Below are 27,285 nucleotides of genomic sequence, written 5' to 3' on the forward strand. Positions count from 1 at the left end.
AACTGCATATAAAATAATCCTTAACTAGATTAATAGGGAAACAAATTTTTGAACTAATCTTGATTGATGGAACTGAATCATTTTATATAGGCTTTATTTTGAGTGCAACATTTTAAGGAAATTTACTTTAAATCATGTAGGTAAGGAACATTAATTTTGAATAGTGTTTTTAGAATTGGGTTTTATGTCTCATTGCATGATTAAAAACTTAATACAATTATCCTAATGGCTGATGGATCAATGATCGTTTTTTAAAGAGGGAAAGAATTTTTTTAGAGAGAGAGAAATATTTAGCCTCAAATCTTTTAGAAGCTGTTTGAAAATAAAAATAGACAGAAATACATTATCTGAATAGGGAATTAAGTTTCTACAAATTAATTAAGATACACTGAATGGTATATTATAAATATGGAAGAGTGTAAATATATACTTGTAAAGATTATTTTTTATGTAAAATTTATGTAAAAAAATAAATACCGACCAAGAATTTTAATGTATCAACATGATTTTTGTTAGCACAATGCAATCCATATGAAATTTAGAACTGTTTTTATGTGAAATAAAATAAAATAAACCAGTGAAAGTAACATCACTATTGCTTAATGGTAGGTTACCGTATATACAACTATAATTGCATATAGATAATCTATACAATGAAATGTGTGAATTAATGTACTGTACTTCAGTGACAAAGAAACAATCAACTTCCTGTCACCTGGAGAAAGAGTAGGAAGAAAACATTTGAAGGTAATTTAGCCTCACTATTGGAGATGAAGAAAGTAATGACAGCTATGAAACAGATGTATTTTTACTGCCAAAATGTACATAAAATTCCAAAGAGCAATGTAATACTGTAATAATAGTGGCTCTAGTCAGTGAATAGCAGAAAGATGAAACCTTACATGGCAAGGAAGAACCAAAAATAACAGAAGCAGGCATTATTTGAAGATTGATACCTTCTGCTAGAGCAAGCAGAGTTTAACTGAAAATCTCAGTTAAAAAGCATTTTACTTTTATGTTTTTATTGTTGTGATCCTAACGTATAATAAAATATGGATTAAAAATATAAAAACAGAGACGTGGCAAAAGGAACAGTTAGAAGCTTGCTTAAAGGGACAGGAAAATGTCATCAGCCTTCAACCACAAAATGTTCCAGTATATGTCCTTATGTCAAAAGCCCAAAACCACAAGGTTCAATTAAAGTTCGCATAAAGACACGTAGTCAGTACCTATGGCCCAAGACAAAAGGAGAAGACCCCCATCTCCTTATAAGGCTTTTTCCTCAAGGTAACCAATTAGAAATGAGTTAAGTGTTTACATGTTACGCTGCCTTTGAGAATGTATAAGAATGTGTGCTTCAATAATGAAGGTTGTTCAGAACTTGCAATGCTAGCCATGGGCTAGCTTTCTGAATTTGGCTGCCAAATAAACTCTTCCTGTATCCTGAGAAGTCTAAGTCTGTCATTTTCTGCAACAATCCCATTACCCTCCATTTTGCTGCTATTTTTAATGTTGCTGCAATGGGCATTGCTGTAGAAAATATTCCACTTCAGCTCCTAAATGTAATTTGGTTTTCAGCTGCTTGAAAATTTCCATTGCATGTACTGAAAATTAGTCTCTACCTGCATATCTTTTTATATCTTTACCTTTGGCTTTTTTTTTCTTTGATGACATGAAAAGTGGACTGGTGAAAAATAAACAAATATAGGCAGGACAACAATTCCTTTCTAAAACACAGAATGCGAATTCTCTGACTAGTAATGTCCTAATGTGTCCATCTATTGAGGACATAACATGCAATAATGAAACAGATTGCTTCTCTCCTCCATCCTGCACAAAGTCTAATGAGCAATTAGAATGGTAAATACATTACCACCTGATGTGGTGCAAGAAATAAAATAGGCAAAGCTGTAAGATTTTAACCATGTTTGCTTGAAAGGCAGCTCCACTGAAGCAACTATACAAGGGGCAATTATGGGTTTGCTTTTAGCAAATTGTTATTGGAAATGATAGTAATACTTTAGAACAATTTATTTATTGTTCTTAATCCAATAATTAATTGAATAACCCAAATGCCACATATCCAGTCCTCTTGCAAGCTAAGGGGAATAATCACACACACCCCCCACTTTCAAAAGTAGATATTCAAAGGAAATGCAAATTTTAAGAACAATGGAAATAGTTATTTCAGAACAAAAATTATTTTGATTATTATTGAATAGATGCTTATTTCAAGTAAGGTAGAATGAACTAAGTAATTTGTTTTTGTCAGCCATCTGCTTTATTGGGTAGACTATGCCATGTTCACAAAAGCCAACCTGTAGTTAAAAATGGTCACACAAAGAAAAAAGATGTATTCCTATAAATCTTTTCTTTAACAAAACATAGTATCATGGAAGGGACCTCAGAGATTTTTAAAATTCAAACTTCTGCTCAAAGCAGGAACCTTATACCATCCCATTTTATCCCTTTTTGTAATCAGAATTCCACTTTAATTAGAGAGAGTATCAAATTTTACTTTATTTGGTTTGCATCATATCTTGGTTTCTTGTCTGGTAATAGTGTGCACGAATGTATTCATAAATCACTATTGTATTGATACAACAAACACATTGTTTTTCATGTTGTATATTTATGCACGTAAAGCCCAATTCTGGCATAATGAATGCCAAGGATTCTCTGGAATGCTTGGCAGCGAAATCAAACAAATACAAATTTCAAAGAAGAAAATACCTTTAAAAAAAATAAATCACATATATTAATAAATAAGTAGAAATTTACTGAGTTGCTCTGACCTACATGAGGTATTTTCTACCCCCTACTAAAACTACTGATTATGCCATGTATATTGAAAAAAAAAACAATAGCAAAATTCCTTTTATAGGGAGCAAACAAAATTCCCTTGGGCTGAAAGAATTCTAGCAGCTGTAGCTCAGTGCCCAGGACCGAGGCAGAAGAAAAGAAGAATTCTCAACATGATTGCTCAAGCAGAGATAGAAGAGAATGAGGATATTTAAACTTGTAGAAAAGAAAGGTGGCATTCTGTTAAGTTAAAATTTATATTTATTGTTTACATTCCACTCTGGTTTTTACTATTGCATACCTGGGGATAGGTTTGTTAGGGTTATGGTTAGGGTTAGGACCATAGGAAAAACCATATATCCTCGTTGTTTTTCTCTTTTTCCTTCTCATTGTTCAGAAAAAAAGGAAGTTTTTTTTATTTACTTATGTCTGTTCAACTTGAAATATTATATACATCACTTTATTTTGCTATACAGGTTGTATTTATTTATGGAATTTTTGTAGCATTTTACAATAAAATAACATATTCACAGAAGGAATTTAAAATTTGGGGGGGAGCCAGAGATATATAAGTCAAAAATATTGATCATGCATGATTGTTACTATAATGATTCCATGGGATGTTAGTATTTTATTATTCATTACTCTGTTCCAACAGAGCAGTATAGAGAAGGTCAGGGTGGAAGGGGGAATGATCACCTTGGAGATGTGGGGTAGAGCAATGCATTAAAATGGTGATGGACATGAATGCTACGGGAGCCAGAGGACAGGTTTGTCTTCTGTTCAAGGGAAGATGCCCTTGATGTGATATATCAGGGGGCGTTTTAGCCACCCTAGCTCATTCCCAGTTCCTGGACAGCATACTGTCAGAGGTCTGGAACTTCAGCTGCTGCTGATGAATGCCAAGACATTCATTAACAAGCCTCCCATTATTCAAGATCTTATTGAGGAGGAATGAGCCAACTTGGCATGCATCAATGAAAACTCATTGACCTGGAAAAGGGAGGGGGCTTCTCCTCTCAGAGATGTGTCCAGGCAGGTAGCAAGACTGAATGGTTTGGGTACATGAACCTTTAAGATCTAGGACTTTGATATCTTTAGCTCAGGATGGGGTGGCACTACCACAGTCAGACCCAATCTGCAACTTGGAGGTTCTCCTGGACTCATAACTCTAGTTGCAGCTAGGAGAGACTTTGCCCAACTTCAGATTGTTTGCCAGTTGCGGCCTTTCCTGGATCAGGAATCCTTGCGCATAGTCATTCAAGTCCTGGTCATCTCACACTTGAACTACTGCAGTGTGCTCTACATGGGACTATACTCGAATAGCATTCAGAAGCTTCAGCTGGTACAAACTGTAGCAGCACAGACAGTCCTTGGAACCTTTAGAGTGGCCCTTGTTACACCATTGTTCAACAAGCTGCACTGACTGCCAATTTGCTTCTGGTTGCAGTTTAAGGTGTTGGCTATTATCTATAAAGCCCTGCATGGTAGGAGTCCAGGTTACTTGAGGAACCATTTCACCCCTTTTGGGACAGGCCCACCCCACCCATGCCAGCAGAGGAGGCATGCTACAGATTCCATCAGTCAAGGAATTCTGGTTGATGGGGCCCAGGAAAAGAGCCTTCTCAACTGTGACATTCCTTTGGAATATCTCAATCCCTGATTGATTCCCATCCTCCTGGCTTTCTTCCAGCCTGAAGACCAGGCTCTGCCAGCTGGCCTGAGGCCCCAGGTGGTGGGGGGAGATATCATGCTGGATGTATTTGATCAATTAATAGCAGTTGCCACTTCCTCCCATGTGTTGTGTTTGAGTTTTAGTTTTAATTTGTTTTTATTGTGATTTTATATGTTTGTATATTTTTTATGGTTTTTGCTGTGTTCATAGTCTCCACTCCAGTCCATCAGCTAGAGGGTGCCACCCTCTTCTCTGATTGGCTGCTCTGTTTGACAACCCGATATAAAAAGAGCGGGCTTGCTTCAACTCAGCTGTTGTCGACAGCTGATCAGGCACAGTGTTAGATGCAGTGTCAGCAACCATTTGTTAGTGAATAAACTTGTTAGCCTTTATCTCCGCCTTACCTCCTTTCTGTTAACCCCTCGTTCTCAGGACAGAACAGTTTTATTTTGATGTTGCAAGCAGCCCAGAATTGCCTTGCAGTGAGATGGGCAGCAAACAAATTTAATAAGTAAATAAACAATTTTTAAAAGATCACCTTCCAATTCATATTCCAATAATTAGAAATTATATGCAGTCACACACACACACACAAACACACACGTACATATTCATTTGTATTATATAAAATTTATATGTGATACATATATATTTACTCATATAGTTAGGTATTCATTATTAAAAATAAATACTTGTTTATTATTAATAAATAATACATTTTGTGTTTCAATGTTTATAGGAACTTCTGTTTTTTGTACCTTAATGTTTCAACAGCTTTTATTTCATAGTACCATCTATCCATTTTTATTTGTTATTTAAAGAGAATGATGAATCTGTTCTGTTTATTCATGTACTTATTAGAAATATACTGTATACATCTTATCCCTTCATTAAATTCTATAATCTCTTGTGAAAAATGTATACCTATTTTATGGATCTTATGTAGCATTTCTCATTCATGTAAATAATGTGATGTATGATCTTCTAAGACAGTGTTTTTCAACCTTTTTTGTGCAAAGGCACACTTTTTTCATGAAAAAAATCACGAGGCACACCACCATTAGAAAATGTTTAAAAAATTTAACTCTGTGCCTATATTCAATATAGGCGGGTGTTTTTCCCACGGCACACCTTACACTATGTCACGGCACACTAGTGTGCCGCGGCACAGTGGTTGAAAAACACTGTTCTAAGACACAAGGCAGTTACCTGTTCATTGCTTTGAACACATCAACATTTTCTTCAACATATCTTGGACAAAGTGTCAACAACTTGCTGAATGTTCTCCTTTTCTAATTCTTATTGGATGTTCAACATTCCAGTGTGCCAATGATTGCACATTATATATTTTTAGAAATATTTTTAGATTTTTATTACTAATATTTCCTTCTAAATCAAATATAAAGATAATTTAAGTAGATTAGCAGCGCAAGTGTCATAATGTGCTTGTTACCATAGCTATGGCACACATTTCAAACAAGAGATTTTGTTTCATACTAGAATCCTTTGCTATGGCAACCACAGGGCTTATTATTGATATAATATGATAGGTTTTTTACAAGCATTATTCATCTAATAATTTGATTCTCGCTTGTTACACGTGTTTTTATTCAGTAGGTATAATTAATTCAGTTTTCACTCATAATAAAAATTGCAGTTTTATTACTTTAATATATAGTTCAACTGTTCCCAGTTCTCCATTATATAAAATTTAGCATAAAGGATAGGAAACGTATACATTGGAAACTGAATGAAAAAAACAAAACCTCTAGTGTTAGAATGAGTTTATTTGCCAATTTATAGACTATGTTTGATTTTCCTATGTAAGCTTTGCAAAATAATATTTCACTTAAAATAGCATTTCAAAATATAGAACATTAATATGTGTGTGGATATATACATGAATGTTTATGATATTGTTATATAGTTTTATTATATAAAACTAATTAAACAAGAATTAGGTTATCACCTAATAATAATTTAAAAATGACTGAAAGTTTGGGAAATTATTTTATAAACCGAAGAACTCCAAAATCTTTTATCATATTGCAGAACAGTCTTCTTCCCTGCCTCTTTGTTGAAAATAAAAGCTAACTGAAATGTTGACAAGACATCTTATATCAATATTGCTGCCATTCAGGTTTAAATTTGAATCCCCTTTTTACCACATGAATTTGTAATTTTCACAGTCAAAAATCATACAGAATATAATTGCTAAAGCAGTGAGGAGATTCAAATTTTTTTACTACCAGTTCTGTGGGAGTGGCTTGGTGAGCGTGGCTTGGTAGGCATGGCAGGGGAAGGATACTGTAAAATCTCCATTCCCATGCCACTCCAGGGAAGGATACTGTAAAATCTCAATTCCCGCCTCACTCCAGGGGAAGGTTACTGCAAAATCTACATTTCCTCCCAATCAGCTGGGACTCAGGAGGCAGAGAATAAATGGGGGCAGGGCCAGTCAGAGGTGGTATTTACCGGTTCTCCGGAGTACTCAAAATTTCAACTACCAGTTCTCCAGAAGTGGTCAGAACCTGCTGAATACCACCTCTGTCTAAAGTACTGAGAATATAGCTAAATTATTTAATGTAATTTAATGAACAGATGTAGGATGAGAATATTCCTCTGAAATTTATAGCAAGATAAGTGAAAAAGTCAAATTCTAATCTAAAACCTTAGTTCTCTTACTTTGCTGGGTCTTCTAAAAGTTAGTTCTATAAATGTTTTCAGAAAGTCTATTACATTAGCAATAAGTACTAAAATAAAATTAAAACCATAGAAAGAAAGAAAGAAGGTATCTTTGATGTGTACATAAATTTGATCAAGGAGGAATTATACAATTAAAAATAATACATGATGAAAAGTTTGAATGAATTATGTCAGTCAAAAATATAAAACTTTGGGGAAATTCCAAATAAGACAAACCTGTTTCAGTAACTTCTAAGAATCATATCAAAACTTTTAAAAATCCAACTAAGTTTAGCTGCGGTGTCTTGTCTATTTTGATTTAAAAGCATGAAATCAAGTAAAATTCTCATATTTGAATGTAAATTTCATGGAACTGCATAAATTGTTTAAAAACATTTCTTGTAGTTAAGAAAAAAGTATATATCTGTAAACATTCATAATACCAGAAGTCCCAAGATTATGTATGTCCTGCTTTACATAATTCTGAAATTTTACAATTGGATACAGAACAGGCATTAATTTTGTATATGTGTGTAGTGCACAATTCAACTTGCATGAACATTGTTTTACAAAAGGGTTCCTGGATTGAAATCTTTCTATAATTTGGGGACTGTCTGCATGAGAAAACCAACACAAGAATTGTGAAAAGGGTTTTCATTACAAAGTTCTTGATATTCTTCTGGAGGAAGAAGCAGTGAAGAACAAAGAACAAATGAGTAGGTAGATCTTTGAATCTCTCCAGACAGAGAGATTGCACATAAGTGCTTGAGACAGTTACTCCTTGTGAGAATACTTCAAGACAATGGTCTCTGATGGTTGCGGAGCACTGGGAGATGAGTGAATAGCCATGATCGGCATCTTTAAAGGGATACTGGTTTTACGCACTTCCTTTTCTAATCACAATCAGAATTACTTATTAACTACTTTTCAGCTATTAGAAATTAAACCTATTGACAAGTTTGAAAGCCGTGAGTGAGTATGCCTTAAATCTTTAATGAAACAACAAAATTACTACAAGCATAAACACTTTAAAGAAGATTTTACATAAATAAATAAATTTGAAATAAGATCTGGAATTAATTATAAAGCCCCCTTCCTGTGGAAAAGTGGACTTGTTTTATTTTTTTTTCTAAGATAAAAAAAGATAAACAGTTTTAAAAACTAGACACTTAAGGATCTAAAGACTTTAATTAAACAAAGAGAATATATACACCAAATTAATAGATAGAGAATAATGCAAAATATTATAACATTGGAAATAATGAAGGATACTTTTGAAAAATAGAATCAGAAATTAATATTAATAATGTCAATAGCAATGTTTGCTTTTATGCATAGACTGTGTCCAAAATATATTTTAGAAGAAATGACAGAAGAAGATCAAGTTTTATTTGATAAGAAAGAGTTGACATTGGAAATGATAGGCTACCAGAATGACATGGAAAAATGTTTTATTGGACACAATAACAATAAAAAATGATTCATGGTTTAAAAAAGAGAGAGAATTGCAAATAATAAATGAAGAGAATGACCTGGATAATATTTTTATTTGATTTACAAAACAGGTTTATTAAAGTTTGGGTGAATCTTGTGAGAAGGGGTAAAACAAGAAATAAAAAATAATCAAAAAGTATGATATTACTTGAATAAACTAGAGATTATAATTTTTAGGAGCAAAAGGAAGCAATATAAAGTTGATATACTAGATGAAAATTCAAATAAATATATTGTTATTTCTGGCAACACTTAATGGACATTTGCTGATTCAAGAACTGAAATGATGATGCTTTATAGATTTGTTTATATATAAGAAATGGGACATATGATGAAGAGATAATTTGATGTAAATTAAAAGGAGGTAAAAAGTTACTAAATAGTTTATACTTATTGTGATGAAAGTTGAAAATCACTTCTTTATATGTGTATTTTCCTTTTCTTTATTATATTGGTTCTTTTCTTCTTTTCTTTCTTTTTGTTCTCCTAGTTGTTTTAGTTTCCTTTGAAGTTTATACTCTTTCTTTCTATTTTTATTTCCTTCTTTTACTATTGCAATTATAACCTTTAACAATTATTTTAAAAATCAGAGTTCTTAATGTTATAATTAAATAAAACACACCATTAACAGGTTGAAGCACATATTCTTCCAAGTGGAGCTTAAATTATTTTCTTAATTCTATCTATAGTTCATCTTGAATGAATACCAAAATAAAGATAATTCAAAGCTATTATGTAGTAAGTTCTGCACCAGAACAAAGGTGAATGCAAAATAAATATTCAGTGTATTGAAACATTTCAATTCTACACACTTTCAAGTTACATTACAGGCATGTTATTTCAATTGATGAATCCATTATCTGTACTATTAGTGTTATATACATGATACATGCATATATAGAAAAGCAACGACAATTAAGAAAAACTGCAACATGTAAAACTCACAGTTTTTATTTTACATTAGTGAGGCTATTTGCCCCCATTGTATATTATGGGGTTTTCCGTATTTACATATATATCTTCCATATTAGATAAAGAGAATTTAAAATTTAAAAGATCATAATACACCAAATTATATTATTCTCTTTTGTGTCAATCTTCATAGAAATTTAATAAGGCTAAGATTCTCAAAGTAAGGGAGTAATTCTGGAAATGTACTAAAATATAGCTGAACACAATTAAAAAACAACGATTTTCTTTAATGCTATTATCAGATATTTTTTCCAATTGTGCAAGCAACAATGCATTACTCTTAATGCATTGTTGCATTAAATTAAAATTAAATTTTAAATTAAATTAAATTTTCTGTTTAAAATAATAAAACAGTAAAGATCATTATATTTTACAGGAACCCAGCAAACATCCATTGACAGTGATCATCTAGAAGCACACCCTTTTGAGCAGTTCGCTGGCCTTCTTCATGGATCATCACCTGCTTGTGACCCACCAGAAAATCCGTTTCAGCTCTACAGAAAAATTTGTCCAAAGGAAGACTTGAATCAGAAAATTAGTTTGAACCTCACTATTTTGAATCCACAACATTCTCTGCAAGAAAATAGCGCTGTTCTTCTGATTAAAAAGAAAAAACCACCAATTTTAAATAGAACTATATTCCCTTCTAAAAACATTCTAGGAGAAGCTAACACCTTGGCTGGTATCACAAGAACTGGAGATCAGTGGGTAGTTAATGCTGCAGGAATTGTAGAACGTGCTTGCACACTTGGACGAATACGATCTTTGCCAAAGACACTTCTTGACATTCATTTATCCAAATACATTTCTAAATCAGATTCAAATCTTGTTTCTTACCCATCTAATGATCACAAAGCAAGACAGAATTGGAATGAATCTTCAGCTATCCAAGAAACCTCTAGAAGAAATTCTGAAAGAACACCATCATTTACTTCAGAATGGGAAGAAGTAAGTATTCATGGAGGAAGAAGAGTGAATCAAAATGACAGAACTGCATTTCAACTCTTGCCATGCCTCCCACAATATCCTCCCACATCATTCTCAAACCTTGCCACATTACTCATTCCTTCACTCACCCAACAGCAGACACTTACTTACCTGCCATCCTGGGACTTGCAATTTCCTGCCAGCTTCCTCACTTCCATGGGTCGAGGGAAATCAGCAGGAAGCTGCCATTTTTGGAACAGTCTAAGGACACTATCTAGCAATACTAATAGCAATGAGGCCTAAGAATGCTAAGAGACAGAGCAGCTTGCTCTTGTTCTGTTATCCCTTCCTTTCTACCCAGGCAGGGCAAGGTATCCTGTGAACTGCAGGGAGAAATGAAGGTGGTAAATAGGTTTCTCCCAGCATCATTTCCCCGACCCTCCTCAACTTCTAGCCTTCTGCTTCTACCTTTAATGACCACTTTGGGGAGAGAAGAGATGGGGGGGTGTCATTAGGTATGGCATTAAGCGAGGTGATCACATGGGCACTTCACTTAACAGCCATCACAACTTGTGACCATAATGGGCAGGCTATTGAGGACTACCTGTTTAGATCCCTTCAAAAAGACTAATGCTTACTTCCTATGCCATGATTATTATCAGATGGAGCCAAACATGTATACCAGTGATGGCGAATCTTTTTGGCCCCAAGTGCTGTAAAGGTTGTGTAGAAATGTGTGCACATGTTCACGCTCGTTGGGGCTGTGCTCTGGAAAAGCTTCTGGGTTCTGGCATACATGCGCACCTGACAATCAACTGACCAGCGCACATGCGCACACTGGTTTATGGCACTGCCACGCATGCAAAGGACAGCTGATCGTCACACACGCATGCATGCCAGAAACCCGGAATACAAACATGCAAGGCTGCACGTGCTGGGTGACATGGCTTCGCATGCCACTTTGGGTATGGGTGCCATAAGTTTGCCATCATGGATGTATGCTAACTATCATAGTTTTAGTTAATCAAAACATTCAAATAAGGCATTTTAGTAAGACAAAGAAAGAATTAACTAAGTTACTAGCCTTAATTATTCCCATATCACATGCAACTTTCTCTGATTGTGGTCAGTTTAGGTATACTGTGGTATAATATACCTAATAATATTAGGTATATTATACCACATGTGAAACCAAATCTCAGTTTTATCCTAAGAATGCTTATGTGTTATTCAATGGAAGCTGGGATCTTTGCAAGAGACTACCTTGCAAATATACAGATGGCTGTATCCCATCAACTATTAATATCAGTAGTTTTAGGACTTTTTCATTTGAAATTCTTATATGCAAATCAAACTTCAAATGAGAGTATCTCACTTGAAGGAATATCTTTTTATTTCACTTAGTAATGTTCCAGATCAATTGATAAAACATTTGAACTTGCTAAACATTCTGAAAAGGACATCAACTGAAATTTGTGAAACTAAGACATTAGTTGTGATGCAGTACATTTAGGAAAAGTCAATAAACAAGCGTCTGTATATACCCCAAATTGAGAAAAATAAATAATTAACCTTCTATTCTGTTATTTTTAAAACTGTGTGTCAAGTCTTTCTGTAATAATGTTTTTTTCCATGCAAAATCTGTGCACAGTGCATGTAGAACAAAGATGCATGTAGAACAAATACGTAACAAACAATTTTATAAAATATGAATATCTTATACTTGGCACTTTCCTAAGAAAAAGAAAAGGTAAGGAAATTGGTGAAATACAAGTATAAATCACACAAAGTGTGTTTTAATTTTGATAAGATTAAATATTCAGATTTCATATAACATTTTTCCTTCCTTCCTTCCTTCCTTCCTTCCTTCCTTCCTTCCTTCCTTCCTTCTTTCCTTCCTTCCTTCCTCCTTCCTGCCTTCCTTCCTTGTTCCCCTTCCTTGTTCCCCTTCCCTCCTCCCCTTCCTTCTTTCCTTCCTCCCTTCCTTCTTCCCTGTCTCCATCCCTCCTTGTATAATAGCATTCATTGAAGACCTTTTTTAGGTGATCATATTTAATAAAATGTTTCCAACACTGTGGATAAGCTGAAAATCTTTAAAATTCATGTTCAGCTTCAGCTATTCATTTTGTGTTATTTGTAGATGTGTGTATACTTTATAGTGACATTTAGATAACAAAAGTAATTATTTTGCCTTTACAGGTCTTATTGTATACAATTACATGTTAATTTACAATACAATACATCTTTTAAAAAAAACCCTTTTTTCTTGCAGATTGACAAAATAATGAGTTCCATTGATGCTGGTATAACTACTGGACTTGAAGAGATTACTGATGGTACTGCAAGTAAGAAACAAATGCTTTATTTCTTTTAAGATTATATTAATAAGTTAGAAAAATAGCAAATTGTACCGGTTTATTCAAGCTGTCTTATATTAGAGTGTATTTCTGACCACAATTAATTTCTTTCATTACATTAATTGAAGTGCAGGGTTTTCTGGATATCAGTCAATCAAAAAGTTGAATTATGTGCCATCAAGTGAACGTTGACTTTTACTGATCACATAAATTTTCTCTAACCCAGTCTTTCAGGTCTTTTAATGGCATACCCAATGGTGGGATTCAAATAATTTAGCAACTGGTTAAATTTAATTAATTAATTAATTAATTATTTACTGGCCCTAATGACTGGCTGGGTAATCATGTGACATCACTCACGTCGAGGGGCGCCTCACCTCTCCTGGCCTCTCCTTACCACATCCGGCCTGCATCACTCCTCCCACCCACTCCTTATCATGCCTGGCCTCTCCTCACCTTGCCTGGCCTCTCCTCAACTTACAACCTCAATTGAGCCCAAAATTTATGTTGCTAAGTGAGAAATTTATTTAAGTAAATTTTGCCCCACTTCATGACTTTTCTTGCCACATTTGTTAAATGAATCACTGCAGTTGTTAAGTTAGTAACACAGCTGTTAAGTGAATCTGGCTTCCCCATTGAGGTTGTAAAAGGGGATCACATGATAGCAATAGCAATAGCAGTAGCAGTAGACTTATATACCGCTTCATAGGGCTTTCAGCCCTCTCTAAGCGGTTTACAGAGAGTCAGCATATTGCCCCCAACAATCTGGGTCCTCATTTTACCCACCTCGGAAGGATGGAAGGCTGAGTCAACCCTGAGCTGGTGAGATTTGAACCGCTGAACTGCTGATCTAGCAGTAGCCTGCAGTGCTGCATTTAACCACTGCGCCACCTTGGCTCTTCCCTGGGAGACTACAACCATCATAAATGTCAACCATCTGAATTTTGATCACATGACTGTGGGGATGCTGCAATGATAGTAAGTGTGAAAAACAGTCATTAGTCACTTTTTTCAGTGCCATCATAGCTTTGAATGGTCACTAAATGAACTATTGTAAGTCAAAAATACAAAAATAGAAAAACCTTCTTTGCTTGCAAAAAGCTGCCCTAATAACAATCATTGGATTAGAAATGGGGGAATACACACTGAAGATCAATGAGCCATCATGGAAACCTAAACCATTCTGTCCAAATACCTTCCTTTTCATCAGCAATACCTGCAACCCAGAGTTACAAATCAGGCAGGGTGCCAGAGCATCTTGAGGAATTAAAATAGTTAAAATGCAATAATACCTATCAGCAGCCAATTCTTGCTCATAAAGTGAAACCCTTTAGTAGAGAGGTCATTTAAGCTCTCCAGAAAGTGAGTGGGCATACTTGGGCTACATGATGCCAAGCTAAAGAGACAAATTTACAAGTATATAGGGGATCGGCAGCAGCTACTTTAAGTGCTCCCTTGTCTCACAGCCGGGGCCGCTCCAGGCCGCTGGCCGCTGACACGTGCTCCTGCAAGAGCCTCTGGGCAGCGCCGGGAGGCCGCAGAGAAGCCTCGCTCCATTTTTCACTCAGCCTTCCCCCAGAGGCGATCCGGGACTTCCAACCGCGGAGCTTGGAGAAGCAGCGGACGCAGGCCGGGACAGCGGGGGGGGGCAGCGGGGCACTTTGCATCGCGGGAGCCACCAAGCGCCTTTGCTGCAGACCCGGGCGCTTGGTTGCTCCCGCGATGCAAATTCCCTCCCCCCCCCGCCGAGGCCGACCGCTGCCCTGCTGAGCCTCACCAGGTATCAACCTCACCGTACGTCACTGAATTCAGCTGTGTTGGAAGTACACCCCAAAAGGACAGTGCCAGGAACCACTAAAGCAGTGTAAAAAGCTTAAAACAACCCTTCCCTTTAAGAAAGCCAAGCCCCAGAATAAAAAAGTACCAGCAAAAGAAAAAAACTCCAGAGAAGCCACTCAGGCTATAAAAAATCTGCCAAGAACCATTAAAGGCTGTTACAGTGCAACAAGGCTTAACCTTAGAGGCAGTTTCGGAAAACACTTAAGCAATAAAGATAAGCAGGATTAGAAACAACACACAGAGGAACACCAGAATGTCTCCTTCCTTCCTTCCTGATAGGATTAACCCTGTACGGTGGGACAAACAAAAGGTTGTTGGAAGGAGATTTCTTCCAACAGGCGGTTCGCCAAACTGCTCAGAAAGTTAGCTACTGGTTCTCCTGAACTGGTGTGAACCAGCTGAATCCTACCACTCGGCATACCCATTACTACTATAACTGTCCATCATCTTTCCTGTTGATTCACTTCTTTGCAAAATCATCTTTTTGCCAGTACTAAAATCACAAATCTGATTTTCTGATATTTCACAGAAAAATAAACCTGACATGCAAATTATGTGTTTAAGTGTATGCTTTCTTTCTGTTTCTTCTATTTCATATGAAAGTTCAGTTTAAAAAGTTATTAAGACTGTTCATTTATTTCTATAAAATGTTATAATATATATGAGCCGAGGTGGCGCAGTGGTTAAATGCAGACTGCAGGCTACTGCTAGATCAGCAGTTCAGCGGTTCAAATCTCACCGGCTCAGGGTTGACTCAGCCTTCCATCCTTCCGAGGTGGGTAAAATGAGGACCCAGATTGTTGGGGGCAATATGCTGACTCTCTGTAAACCGCTTAGAGAGGGCTGAAAGCCCTATGAAGCGGTATATAAGTCTACTGCTATTGCTATAATTCTTTCTAAAATTGTAAATAGATCTAGAGAATTTTCCCTATTAATTGCTGAAGAATATTAATATAGATATGATATTTTAATGTGTTATATTATATGATGACTATATGGGTAGAATTGTTGTAGGAAGTAAGATACAGAAGGAATGAATAGAAAAATTGAGAGGATATTTTGGTAGATAATTAAATTTAGACAGATTTTAATAAAGTTCATGAGGTAGGTTAAAATTAAAGCTATAATACTGGCATAGATAACTTTGGAATACCATAAATTGTATTTAGTCACCTGAGAATGATCATATGGGCATGCTCATCAGCATATAAACCGAAGCATTATTATTTAAAAATAGTATTATTCTGTAATAATAATAATAATGGAACAGTGAGTATTCCATAGTTTTAAAACCTTGTCTTGTATTGAAGTTCACTGTTTGATTGTTGAGGAATAGTGAACTGAAAACTAGATGTTGTGCATATACCCGAAGAATTTAAAACTTCTCTAAATTCAGTGTCATAAGAGAACTCAATTATAGGTTGCATTAAATTAAATAAATTCTGTAAAATTCTTCAAGGATTTCCCCATACATATAAAATACAAAAATACACACTTAGTAGATGTTGGAAATTACCGGTAATCCTGAAATTGCATTTATAATTAATTTATTTTATTTCTGAGTATCAGTCCAACCTGTCATTATAACCAGCCAACAATTAAGTTTTATTTTGTCAGTAAAAGTGCTGCTAAAAAAAATCAATAAACTTCTGAAATGCCTGATAGCATAACATGCAAGATAATGAACAGAACATGTAACAGAAATGCTGCATTCTGCTTATTTTTGAAAGAGCATTTTTAAAACAAAGAAAGAAATGACAGAACTGCTACTGATATTCAAAAATGAAATTTCTTATGTAGTAGTTGTATGAAATACTTTACAAATGCAAAAATAAAAGTCACCTGTTCAACTAAAACTGCACCATCTAAGAGAGATTTCTGGCATTTCTTAATTATATAGTTATATATCTGCAGTATTTCATTATAAACAATTAAGTCAGATCTTTTACTTAGATATGAAGGTTAAAGAAAAAATAGCTTTCTTGGTAATTTAGCAGGGAAGATGGCTAACTGTAGATAGTAGAAAAGGAAAAATATATTTTGTTTCCTTTTATCCTGAGATATTTTATTGGGTAAAGGAATGCTCCTGCTATATTTTTCTATGTTTGTAAACTGTTATTTGGACAGTCTAATTCCTTCTCATCACTTTCATTTTCTAAATTTGTAATTAATTTTCAAACATTGTGACTTTCCACTGCTCTTAATCATAAATGATAGCTTTTCAGTCTTTGTGAACTAAAGGATTGATTTAATGATTTTTATGTACAATCATGTCCACATACCATTACAGCTGCCAATCAAATTACTAGTGCCTTTCTCCAGTGTAAGAATCAAATGGTAATCCAAATGAAACAGTCATTCTAGAAAATAGCAAGTATTGCTAACTAGCAATGACAGAAACTATCACAACCACTAATCCATGATTCAGTCATGGTTAAACATTCTGTAATCACTATTGGAGCAGCTGCAGCAATTGCAGGTCCCTAGCACCTAATAACAGCCTCTGTGCCTGAGAAATATGGGAATACAAGTAAATAAACTGGGTGGGATTTCCAATGAGTAATGTTGGTAAGAGAGATGACATGGGTTTGCACTTGAACACTTGAACCAATTGTGCTAATTCTATGGTACCCTTCAGGGATGATATGAGGTTAATTAAAAAAAACACCAGTGTATAAAATTAACACTGCAAACAATAATATAAACATGAGACTAAAAATCACTCCACTTCTGATAATTGAAGACAAGTACTAAGCAGATCAAGGCATGTTTGGCTTCCTGTCTCAAATTAGTTTAGGTTGACAAGGTCTACAAAAAGAGCTTTTTCTGCTATGGTCCATTTTTTGGAATATCTTGCTATCTGAGATGAGGTCTGTCCCACCCTTTTTGACTTTTGCAAGGGCATGAAAATCAAATTCTGCCAGGCGGCCTGAGATCCTGACGAGGGTACTCTTTGTTAGAGGTAGCTGGTGGATTAACAGAAAAAATGCTACCATTGTAATGATTGTACCTTTACCTCTTGTCTCTGTATCTAATGTTTTTAAGGCAGAAAGAAAGACCAACAGACAGACAAATGCCTGAAGGAATATCTAGAACTTTACTGAGGGGTCTTTTTTGCTCTCTGAGCTTGCTTGTTTTCTTGCAGACATTTCATTACTGAAACTAGATGAACTCCAAGATTAACATCAGACCAAAAATGAAGTAAACAATACCCCAATCAAGAAACTGCCGAACAAGCCAACAATTAGCAACCCAACCAAAAAACCAACAAAACACTCACCAACACTGACAGGGCAAACTACTAGAATATGGAATGAGACCAAATCCCACTTCTTACTTGCACTGATGATGTTACCTAGTTTGGGTGATGATGAAACATCTGCAAGAAAACAGCCAAGTTCAGAGAGCACCAAAGACCCTCATTATAATCCTGAGCTACTAATATTATCCTTTATTGCTAGAAATTCACTGCCTTGTGAAAGGCCATGCGTTCCTTTCAGTCAATTTTCAATCTAATGAAACAAAATACATCATAGTATTAATCATCTTTAGTTAACACTGCAGGATCCAATCTGAGTTGGGTAAAGGTTCATTCTTCCAAGAATACTATAGTTAATACTATATTACCACTGTACCCCAAAAATGCATTATATTATTGCATGCTAAATTGCAATAGTATAATACGTATCATATTATTGCATCTTTTAATACAATAAAGCAATCTTTTTTTTAAAAGGAAATGTGTAGGCGGATCAATATAAAGCATAATTACACAGTTGTTTGTTGCATATTCTGGGATAATTTATTTCTGGTTTATTCATTTAATTAGTCATTGTAACTGTTGTCAAATATAGATGTTAATATACTGTTTCAGTCTACAATGAAGAAATATATGAATATGTATCATAAATATTGTAGAAAGAAACATGATAATAACTCTCATGTTTATATTCATATATTATGGTCATATATAACCTAAATTCAGGTTTCTCTTTATGTAAATTTATTTTATTAAAATTATCTATTATGTGTTTGATAATTTCTGCTTTATGTAATAAAAAATACACTGTTATGTGATTTGTGCCAGCATTGACAATTTATATCAAAAGTCTGGAAACATGCCAAGAGTTCTTCCCACCAAAACCTCTTAAACATTTTCTTTGCCAAAAAACCCTTTTGCCCTCATTTACACATACACTCTTCTGTTGTGAAATTCTATTAGTGCTTTTGTGGCCACTTTCATATCTTCAGTACTATTATTACAATGTCAAAACAACCTTTATATTTGTTCTTCAAAATGGAAAATGAAAAGGCCTTTCTAAAATTATAAACAAATTGTTCATATTACGTTGCTTCGAAGCTGGTGAAGAAACCTCAGGCAAGGAATGAGCTTGGGTAAGCCTAACATGCACAATGTATCAAAGAGTTAATAGAATTCACAGAACCACTATGCATTCTATCTCTTTGTTTGTCATGATAACCACACATTAGAAATTCATCTGTAGAAAAGTTGGGGAAAATACTTTCACTGTACGTAGTACCCAAGACTAAGAAGGAATCATGTTTGAGTAATGTAGTGCTTAAGAATAAGGCTTTTAAAATTTATGAGCACATTTATCAGTGCATTTCATTAAAAAATGACACTCTATCCTACGATTCTTTTTTACACTGGTTCAGTGTGTCTCACTTTATGGGCATTCATGTATTCAATATTTAATTTAATATTTGTGCTTAAAGACTGCTTCGTTCTACAATGATTCAAAGTGCATTAAAAGACACTTAAAAGAAAATAATTCATATAAATGAAAAGGAAATAAAACAAATCCCAAAACTGATCCCAAAACACAAAAGGACCAAAAGGATACCAAAACCCCCAAAGGAGTTCAACCATCATATAAACCGAAGAATACCAGGTTTTCAACTATTTGTGAAAAATTAGTAAAGTGGGAACAAAACAAATATTCAGTGCAATATCATTTCAAAAGACAGGAGCCACCACTGAAAAGGTATGCTTTCTGAGTACCATAAGATGATATTGCTTAACTAATTCTGCTTTAATTAACATTAATAGAGAAGAGGGAAATAAAATCATAAGTCATGATAATGTGATGTTTCATTTAATGACTGAAACAGAAGTGAGGTTAAAAATCCATTAGGTCATGAGATAATTTCATTTAGCAATTACTGCATTTAGTGATGCAATTGCTGGTTGCAATTGTGATCACTAAGCAAAGTCTACCCGTACAAATATATTTGAAAGATATTAATGTTTATTTTGCATTTGAAAGAGGAATTTAGTTGTTCTACCATTCCACTAGAATATATGTTGTGCATTTCTCCTAATTAGGCCCTCAACCAAGTTCTTTTCAGGCAAAGAACTTATACAAGATGTTGAATCTAAGCAATAATATACATGAGTTCATAGCTCTGGAATTTACAGTATAAGCCAGCAAGATCAAAGAAATAAGGAATTAAATAAGTTGTAAGTCACGTCCATTATTTTATTCAGTAATATTATCTAGGAAGTTGGGAATCTAATGGAAGCATCAGGCTTATTAAAACATGATCAGAACATATAGAACCAATATTACTTAATCTGTTTCAAGTACATTTAGTTTTGTCTCCTGTATGTACACAGCTGCTGTCACAATTGTATGTGTGAAGAAATTATATAAACCACAGAATTCCTGAAAACCTAGCATTCAAGCAAAACAGGCACATAGACATTAACAACATCTGCATACCAAAAGAGACAATCAAAAGGCCAAAAAGGAAACCAAAAAACCCTAAAACATCACCAATTTACACCCAGATAAGCATAGATTAAAACCAAGATTAATATTAGACCAACAATCAGGGAGTAAATAATACCCCAGCCAAGGAATTACCAACTCAGAAAAACAAGCTAATAGTGAAGTACAGTCTAATTAAAAAAAACCCACTAAGAACACTCCCACCAACATTGGTAGGGCAAACCACTAGTACATAAACTGAGAGTAAAGCCTAATCCTTTCTAGCACTGATGATGTTACTTAGTTGGGTAAAGAAATGTCTGCAAGAAAACAACCAAGGTCAGAGAGCAGAAAAACTCCACAGTTCAGCCCTGAGCTACAAATATTCTTTTCAACCAGTTATATAAGGGACGTGGTAGCTCAGTGGATAAGATGCTGAGCTTGTCGATCAGAAAGGTTGGCAGTTTGGTGATTTGAATCCCTAGCACTGTGTAATGGAGCAAACTCCCGTTACGTGTCCCAGCTTCTGCCAACCTAGCAGTTCAAAAGCATGTAAAAAATACAAGTAGAAAAATAGGGACCACCTTTGGTAGGAAGGTAACAGTGTTCCATGCACCTTCGGTGTTTAGTCATGCCGGCCACATGACCATGGAGACATCTTTGGACAGTGCTGGCTCTTTGGCTTTGAAATGGAGATGATCACCGCCAGGGGTGGGTTTCAACCGGTTCACGGCAGTCCCCGTGAACTGGTTGGTCGGCGAACCCAGAAGTAAGTAACTTCCGGGAACGGCAAAGGGCCCACCCGCGCTCCTTACCGGTCTTTGAAGGCTTCTGCGCTTCCACGCAGGGGCATGGCACATACAGCGCCTGCGCGATTCTCTGCGAGTGCCTGCGCAACTCTCTGTGAGCAGCTGGAGCATCACGCAGGTGCTAAGACGCATGCGTGAACTGCGCGCGTGCACGAGAACGCTGCCAGCCCCGTTCCAACTGAACCAGTTGGAACAGAATAAGCAACCCCCCCACTGATCACTGCCCCCTACAGTCGGAAACGACTAGCACATATGTGCGAGGGGAACCTTTACCTTTACCAGTTATATAAACATCCCTGTAAACTTAAATATACCCTGCATGCCTACCAAGGAACCCACTACCAATTGTAACATTGTTTTCCTGCTTTGTGTTTTATACTTATTTAATTTTAGAAGATTTTATTTTTAATTCTGGTCTGTATAAGTCTATATAAATTATATAAGTAGAGACATGCTAATGAATTATCTTCCCAGTGAAATTGTGCTCAATCAATAAGTTTGTTTATAAAGCCCATAACTATATTATACACACCATTACATTACTTCAGTACAACTCATGTAATAGAAATTCTCCACAGAAATTCTAGTTGTAAGTTATCCACAACAATTAATTCAATAAAGTTGGAAGTATAGGAATTCCTGACAAGCAGAATCAAGTGATCGCTGGAGAACAAATTTTCCTCAAAAGTTTTGCTTCAAGCTGAACACAAATATAATTTCAGAATGACTGTAATATGTAAATATCTTGGGAAATATGAAATGAATATAATATATTTAATTACATAATATTTCCACATGCTACTTAAGAGCCAAAATGTTTTTCTGCTGATTTTCATTTGTACTCAGTGTCTGATGCATCTCACTGTAGTGTCCAACATTAATCAGCCAGCACTGAGGAATTCTATTTGCTCTAATACTGTTTTTGGAAATGTCCTGGCGAAAACTTTCATTATGTTTATCACTGATTGTACCTAGATTTTTGGAAAAGAAGTCCAAATGTGAATACAAAAAATGAATTTTCAGTGACACATTGCACTTTATGGTTGTGTTTGCTGTAAGAAATTTGTCAATCAGTTAAATGCAATTTGGTAGTTCTGTAGTTACCAAGAAAATTCTTGATGACATCCTTGAATGCTTTCTAGGTGATTTTCTCTGGCCCCACTAACTGATCTTTGACCTGTTTGTCATTAATGATGTATCTGATTTGTGGACCAATGTAAAAGTCTTCCTTAATTTTGTCATCAGTTATTCTTGGAAACATCTGCCTCAAATAATAATAATTTTCAACTTGTCCTTGTTCATTGCTTTCACAATTTTCCCCACCAGTTTGAAGCAGAGGCAAATATATTTTTGTCAGGTCGATAAGTGATTGCTATGTCACATTTTTATGTACTGGAACCAAATTCTTATTTTTAAATTAATTTTTGTCTTCTATTAGCATGCACACTTCAAATTATGGACTTGTTTTTAAAAAGAAGAATCTCTCTTAAATATTCATGTTTTCATAGTTCGCTTATAACAGTATGTTCTCAAGCTTTTGCTTGTTCTTTTCTTGCAGCGTGTGTAGTTTAAAATTCTTCAATTCAATCAATGTTATTTATTATTGTTATTACATATGGTTGCAAAACTGAAGCTCTGAAACATTTATTTGTAATTCTCATCTAGGAAAGGATATATGCATTTTAAATTTTAATTAAATAGCTGTAAATTTACTGTGCTGACTGCAGTATTTTTAATAAATTATACAAAGAATATATAAGCAACATCTTACATAAGCTTTCCTAATTTTTCATATTAATACTAATGTTTCCATAATACGGCATAAACTTTCTTATTTTCCCTTATTCCCACTGCTGGAAACAGACAGAGATAAAAAAAAATATGCATAGGTTTTTTCATAAATGTGGGCTGCCATTTATAAATAAGAATTCCCTTGTTTCTACTATGTTTACATGAAAAATATAAAGATAAGAGCCAAGATGGTGCAGTGGTTAGAGTGCAGTACTGCAGGCTACTTTAGCTGACTGTTAGTTGTAGTTCAGCTGTTCAAATCTCACCAGGCTCCAGATTGATTCATCCTTCCAAGTAGTGGTGAGTTTCAAATTGTTTTGCTATTGGTTCTGTCGGCGTGGCTTATTTTGTGGGCATGGCTTGGCAGTCATGTGACCAGGTAGGAGTGATTTGGCAGTCATGTGACTGAGTGAGCATGGCCAATTTAGCATCCATTTTGCCAATTTAGCCATCCATTTTGCCAATTTAGCAGTTCATTAAGCAATACACAGCAGCCCCCTTTTCTATTCTTTTTAATGCCGCATGAAGTTTTTGCTCTAGTTTTTTTTTTTTACTAGGGGGGAGGTTGACAATGCCTGGGGATTTCTGGGAATTTCTCCTCTGTGTTAGAGCCACTAAAATAACCAAGATGATATATGGTCTCCTGCTACAGCAGCAGGTTGTACTAGATGACCTCTGAGGTCCCTTCCAGCTCTGGATTGCTGTGCTTTTTCAAAGCATCCTCTGAAGCAAACCTCTAGTGCCAGGTTTGTGGTCCTTCCTTCCTCTCCTTTTTCTCTCTCTCCCTCCCTCCCTCTATCCATCTATCCATATCACATTCACTTTCCCTTCCCTTTCCCCCCCTTCCCTCCCTCCCTTCCTTCCACTATTGATTGGCTTAGCCTGTACAAGGATAGCTAGCCACACTTTCAATACACTCTGAACTCCATGCCAGAGGTCTGCAAACTTGACAGCTTTAAGACTTGTGGACTTCAACTCCCAGAATTCAGTTCTGCTGGCAGGAGAATTCTGGGAGTTGAAGTCCACAAGTCTTAAAGTTGCCAAGTTTGCAGACCTTTGCTCCATGAACTTGGGGATTCCCAAATGGTGAGGATTTCTTTCTTTCTTTCTTTCTTTCTTTCTTTCTTTCTTTCTTTCTTTCTTTCTTTCTTTCTTTCTTTCTTTCTTTCTTTCTTTCTCTCTCTCTCTCTCTCTCTCTCTCTCTCTCTCTCTCTCTCTCTCTCTCTCTCTCTCTCTCTCTCTCTCTCTCTTTCTTTCTTTCTTTCTTTCTTTTTCTCTTGAAGCCCCCCTGGCTTTTATTCCCAGGGGGCTGCAGGGAGGCTTGTAAGTTCCCCCCCCCTGCTCTATTTTGGGCCTTGCAGGCATCCCTAAAGCCTGCTGGGAGCCAAAATGGGCCCACTCCCCTGCTCTATTTTGGCCCTTGCAGGCCACCCTGAAGCCTGCTGGCAGCCAAAATGGGGCCGGTGAGGATCCTGGAAGGGGCGGGGGAAGGGAAGGTTGCGAGCCTGGAGGAGATGGTGTGTGTGTGTGTGCAGCAATTTCTAAGGTGTGGGCTAGAGAGACTTACCTGAGAAAGAGGCAGCTCAGTTGGGGCGCAGGGCAGGCACCACTTGGCAGCTTAGGCAGGGAAGCCACCTGGGAGGTGAGGAGTGACTGGGTGGGGTGGGGGGCAGCATTTGCACTTAAAAGGGTCTGCGCATGCTCACAACAGTAAAAAATGGAAAAATTACATTTTTCCATGAAAATTGTTCTGCGCATGTGCAGAACAGAAAACCAAGATGGTGCCGTACCGGTACCTATTCAGCCGTACTGGACCGAATAGGTAGGAACCCACCTCTGCTTCCAAGGTGGATAAAATGAGGATCCAGATTGTTACAGGCAATATGATGACTCTGTAAACCACCTAGAGAGGGCTGTAAAAGCACTGTGAAGCAGTATATAAGTCTAAGTGCTATTGCTATTATTATATAAAACATGCTATATGAAAACATGCTGTATTGTATATGACTAATTCTGAAAAAAGATGTTCCTGAAAAAAACAGATTAATTTTTTCTTTATCCATCATATTTTTCTTGTTCTGCATCATGTGTTTTGTTGTTTTACAGCAATTATTGGAATGGGTTTAGTCACTTTAAAAAATACCCTCATTAATGTTGGAATTACTAAATGGATATGGAGAGTCATTGGATCAGTTTTCATGGTCCTATGGTTAATATTAGCCTGCTATATAATATATCCTTCACCAAATATTATTTTATAGATTACACATCAAAAATATAGATTTCTAGTTGGTCTAATCAATTAAAGTTGACCTTCAACAGTTGGAAAACTGGTAGGCAACTTTGGCACAATTTTGCAGACCAGTATATTACACATTATAGATCCTGTAGGGGAAAAAAAACATATAATGGTTTAGTGACTAAGATATTGAGCTTGTCGATCAGAAGGTTGGCAGTTCAGCGGTTCGAATCCCTAGCACCGTGTAATGGTGTGAGCTCCCATTACTTGTCCCAGCTTCTGCAAACCTAGCAGATTGAAAACATATAAAAATGCAAGTAGAAAAATCACCTTTGGTGGGAAGGTAACAGTGTTCCATGCGCCTTCAGCAGAGATGGGTTCCTACTGGTTCAGCCCGTTCAGCCGAATAGATAGTAATTTAGCCAGCCATGCTCCCAAACTGCTTCTATCCCATGCGCAGAAGCAATTTTTTTTACTACAGTGCATGCATGCATAGCACACATCAAGCATGCATGTACGCAAAGCGCATCCCTGAGCAAACCAGCAGGAACAGAAGCCGTAACCTACCCCTGGCCTTCAGCATTTAGTCATGCCGGCCACATGACCACAGAGATGTTTTCAAATAGTGCTGGTTCTTCACCTTAGAAACAGAGATGAGCACCACCCCCTAGAGTCGGGAATGACTAGCACATATGTGCGAGGGGAACCTTTACCAAGGGAAAAAATGGAGGAGGGAATGTTACCTACACTCCTTGAGTTCCTGAAGAAAGTTGGGATATAAATTTAATAAATAAAAAATAAGTTTGAACTGAACACACATTTCTGTTTTTTATCAAGAGCCACAAAAACAGAAACATTAATTTATGAAATTTATATGCCACCCGATTCCCAGTGATTCTGGACTAAACTGTAAACTTCAGGAACAGGAGTGTAAAATGGAAGGAGGGATGTATTTCTGATCAGTTCCACAAAAATAATATGTTAAGACTTTAATTCCCCATTGCACAGGAAAGACAATTAGTGTTCTCATATTTACTTTAAGTCTGAAGCATAAAATTGTTGGGAGGAGATGTCTGATTCAGAAAATAGCACAAAGCAATTACTTGGAGTTAGTTATCTTTGCTTTATAGCAGCAACCAATTTCATAGAAAAGGGGAAAGAGAATGCAGTACTAAAAATGAGTAGAAATATAAATAATAGAATAAAATATGTTTAAAGTTTAAAATGTTATATACCATAAAAATAGCTTCACTTTTTCGATAATAGTAAATAATAATGCATCCTATAGACATCAATGTTGCACTGACATGCTCAAAACAAAAGTCTAGAAGAAAAGCAATTGTCATGCCCCCATCATAACCCACAAAGGCTATGAAGAGGATAGCCAACTCCAAATCACTCACCCCAATTGAACTGCTCAGAACTATTACTTTTTAGGTCTTTCCATCAAGGAGAAATAGACTTCTATCTGAGAACTCAGGATGATTTCTCTATACCATCTACGTTTTCCAGGAATGAAGATGAGTGCATTTGCTAACTTGGAATCATCAGAAAATTGGGGTGGACTGAAGGTATCACCTGTCTTGCATACCCAACTTAAGTTGTCTGTTGAACCTAGACAAGTATGGGTAATAATAGTTTTCTTGTTTAGTATTAATCCAGTATGTAAACCCATGCAATGATCTCTCTAGGGTTCTGATATTGTTGCAACCTAAATATTTTTGTATGTGAAGAACAGAATAACTAATTCCTAGCTTGTTTCCTCTGTGTTTATAGCCAGATCAGACTATCTGTTAGCTACTGCTTTCTTTTAATCACTGGGTTAGGATCAGTTGGTGGGTTTCAAAATTTTTTAGATTTTGCTTAGGCAGGAAACCCTACACCACTTCAGACAAATGATTATCCAATATCTTCTTAAAGACTTCCAGTGTTGGAGCATTCACAACTTCTGGAGGCAAGTTGT

At 35.9% G+C, this 27,285-nt stretch overlaps 1 protein-coding gene across 10 annotated transcripts in view; it reads left to right on the top strand.

Moving 5' to 3' along the window:
- ANKS1B (ankyrin repeat and sterile alpha motif domain containing 1B) overlaps window positions 1-27,285 on the top strand; it is a 286,081-nt gene that overhangs the window by 89,505 nt on the left and 169,291 nt on the right. For all 10 annotated transcript variants that reach the window (XM_087723307.1, XM_087723309.1, XM_087723308.1 and 7 more), the window contains exons 13-14: window positions 10,005-10,576; window positions 12,828-12,900. In XM_087723307.1, the coding sequence (XP_087579433.1) occupies window positions 10,005-10,576; window positions 12,828-12,900 (645 nt within the window). The remainder of the gene's footprint in view (window positions 1-10,004; window positions 10,577-12,827; window positions 12,901-27,285) is intronic.

Source organism: Thamnophis sirtalis, unplaced genomic scaffold, assembly GCF_051295495.1.
Source record: "Thamnophis sirtalis isolate CommonGarterSnake01/CBP01778 unplaced genomic scaffold, rThaSir2_p1.2 scaffold_9, whole genome shotgun sequence".
Classification (NCBI taxonomy): Eukaryota; Metazoa; Chordata; class Lepidosauria; order Squamata; family Natricidae; genus Thamnophis; species Thamnophis sirtalis.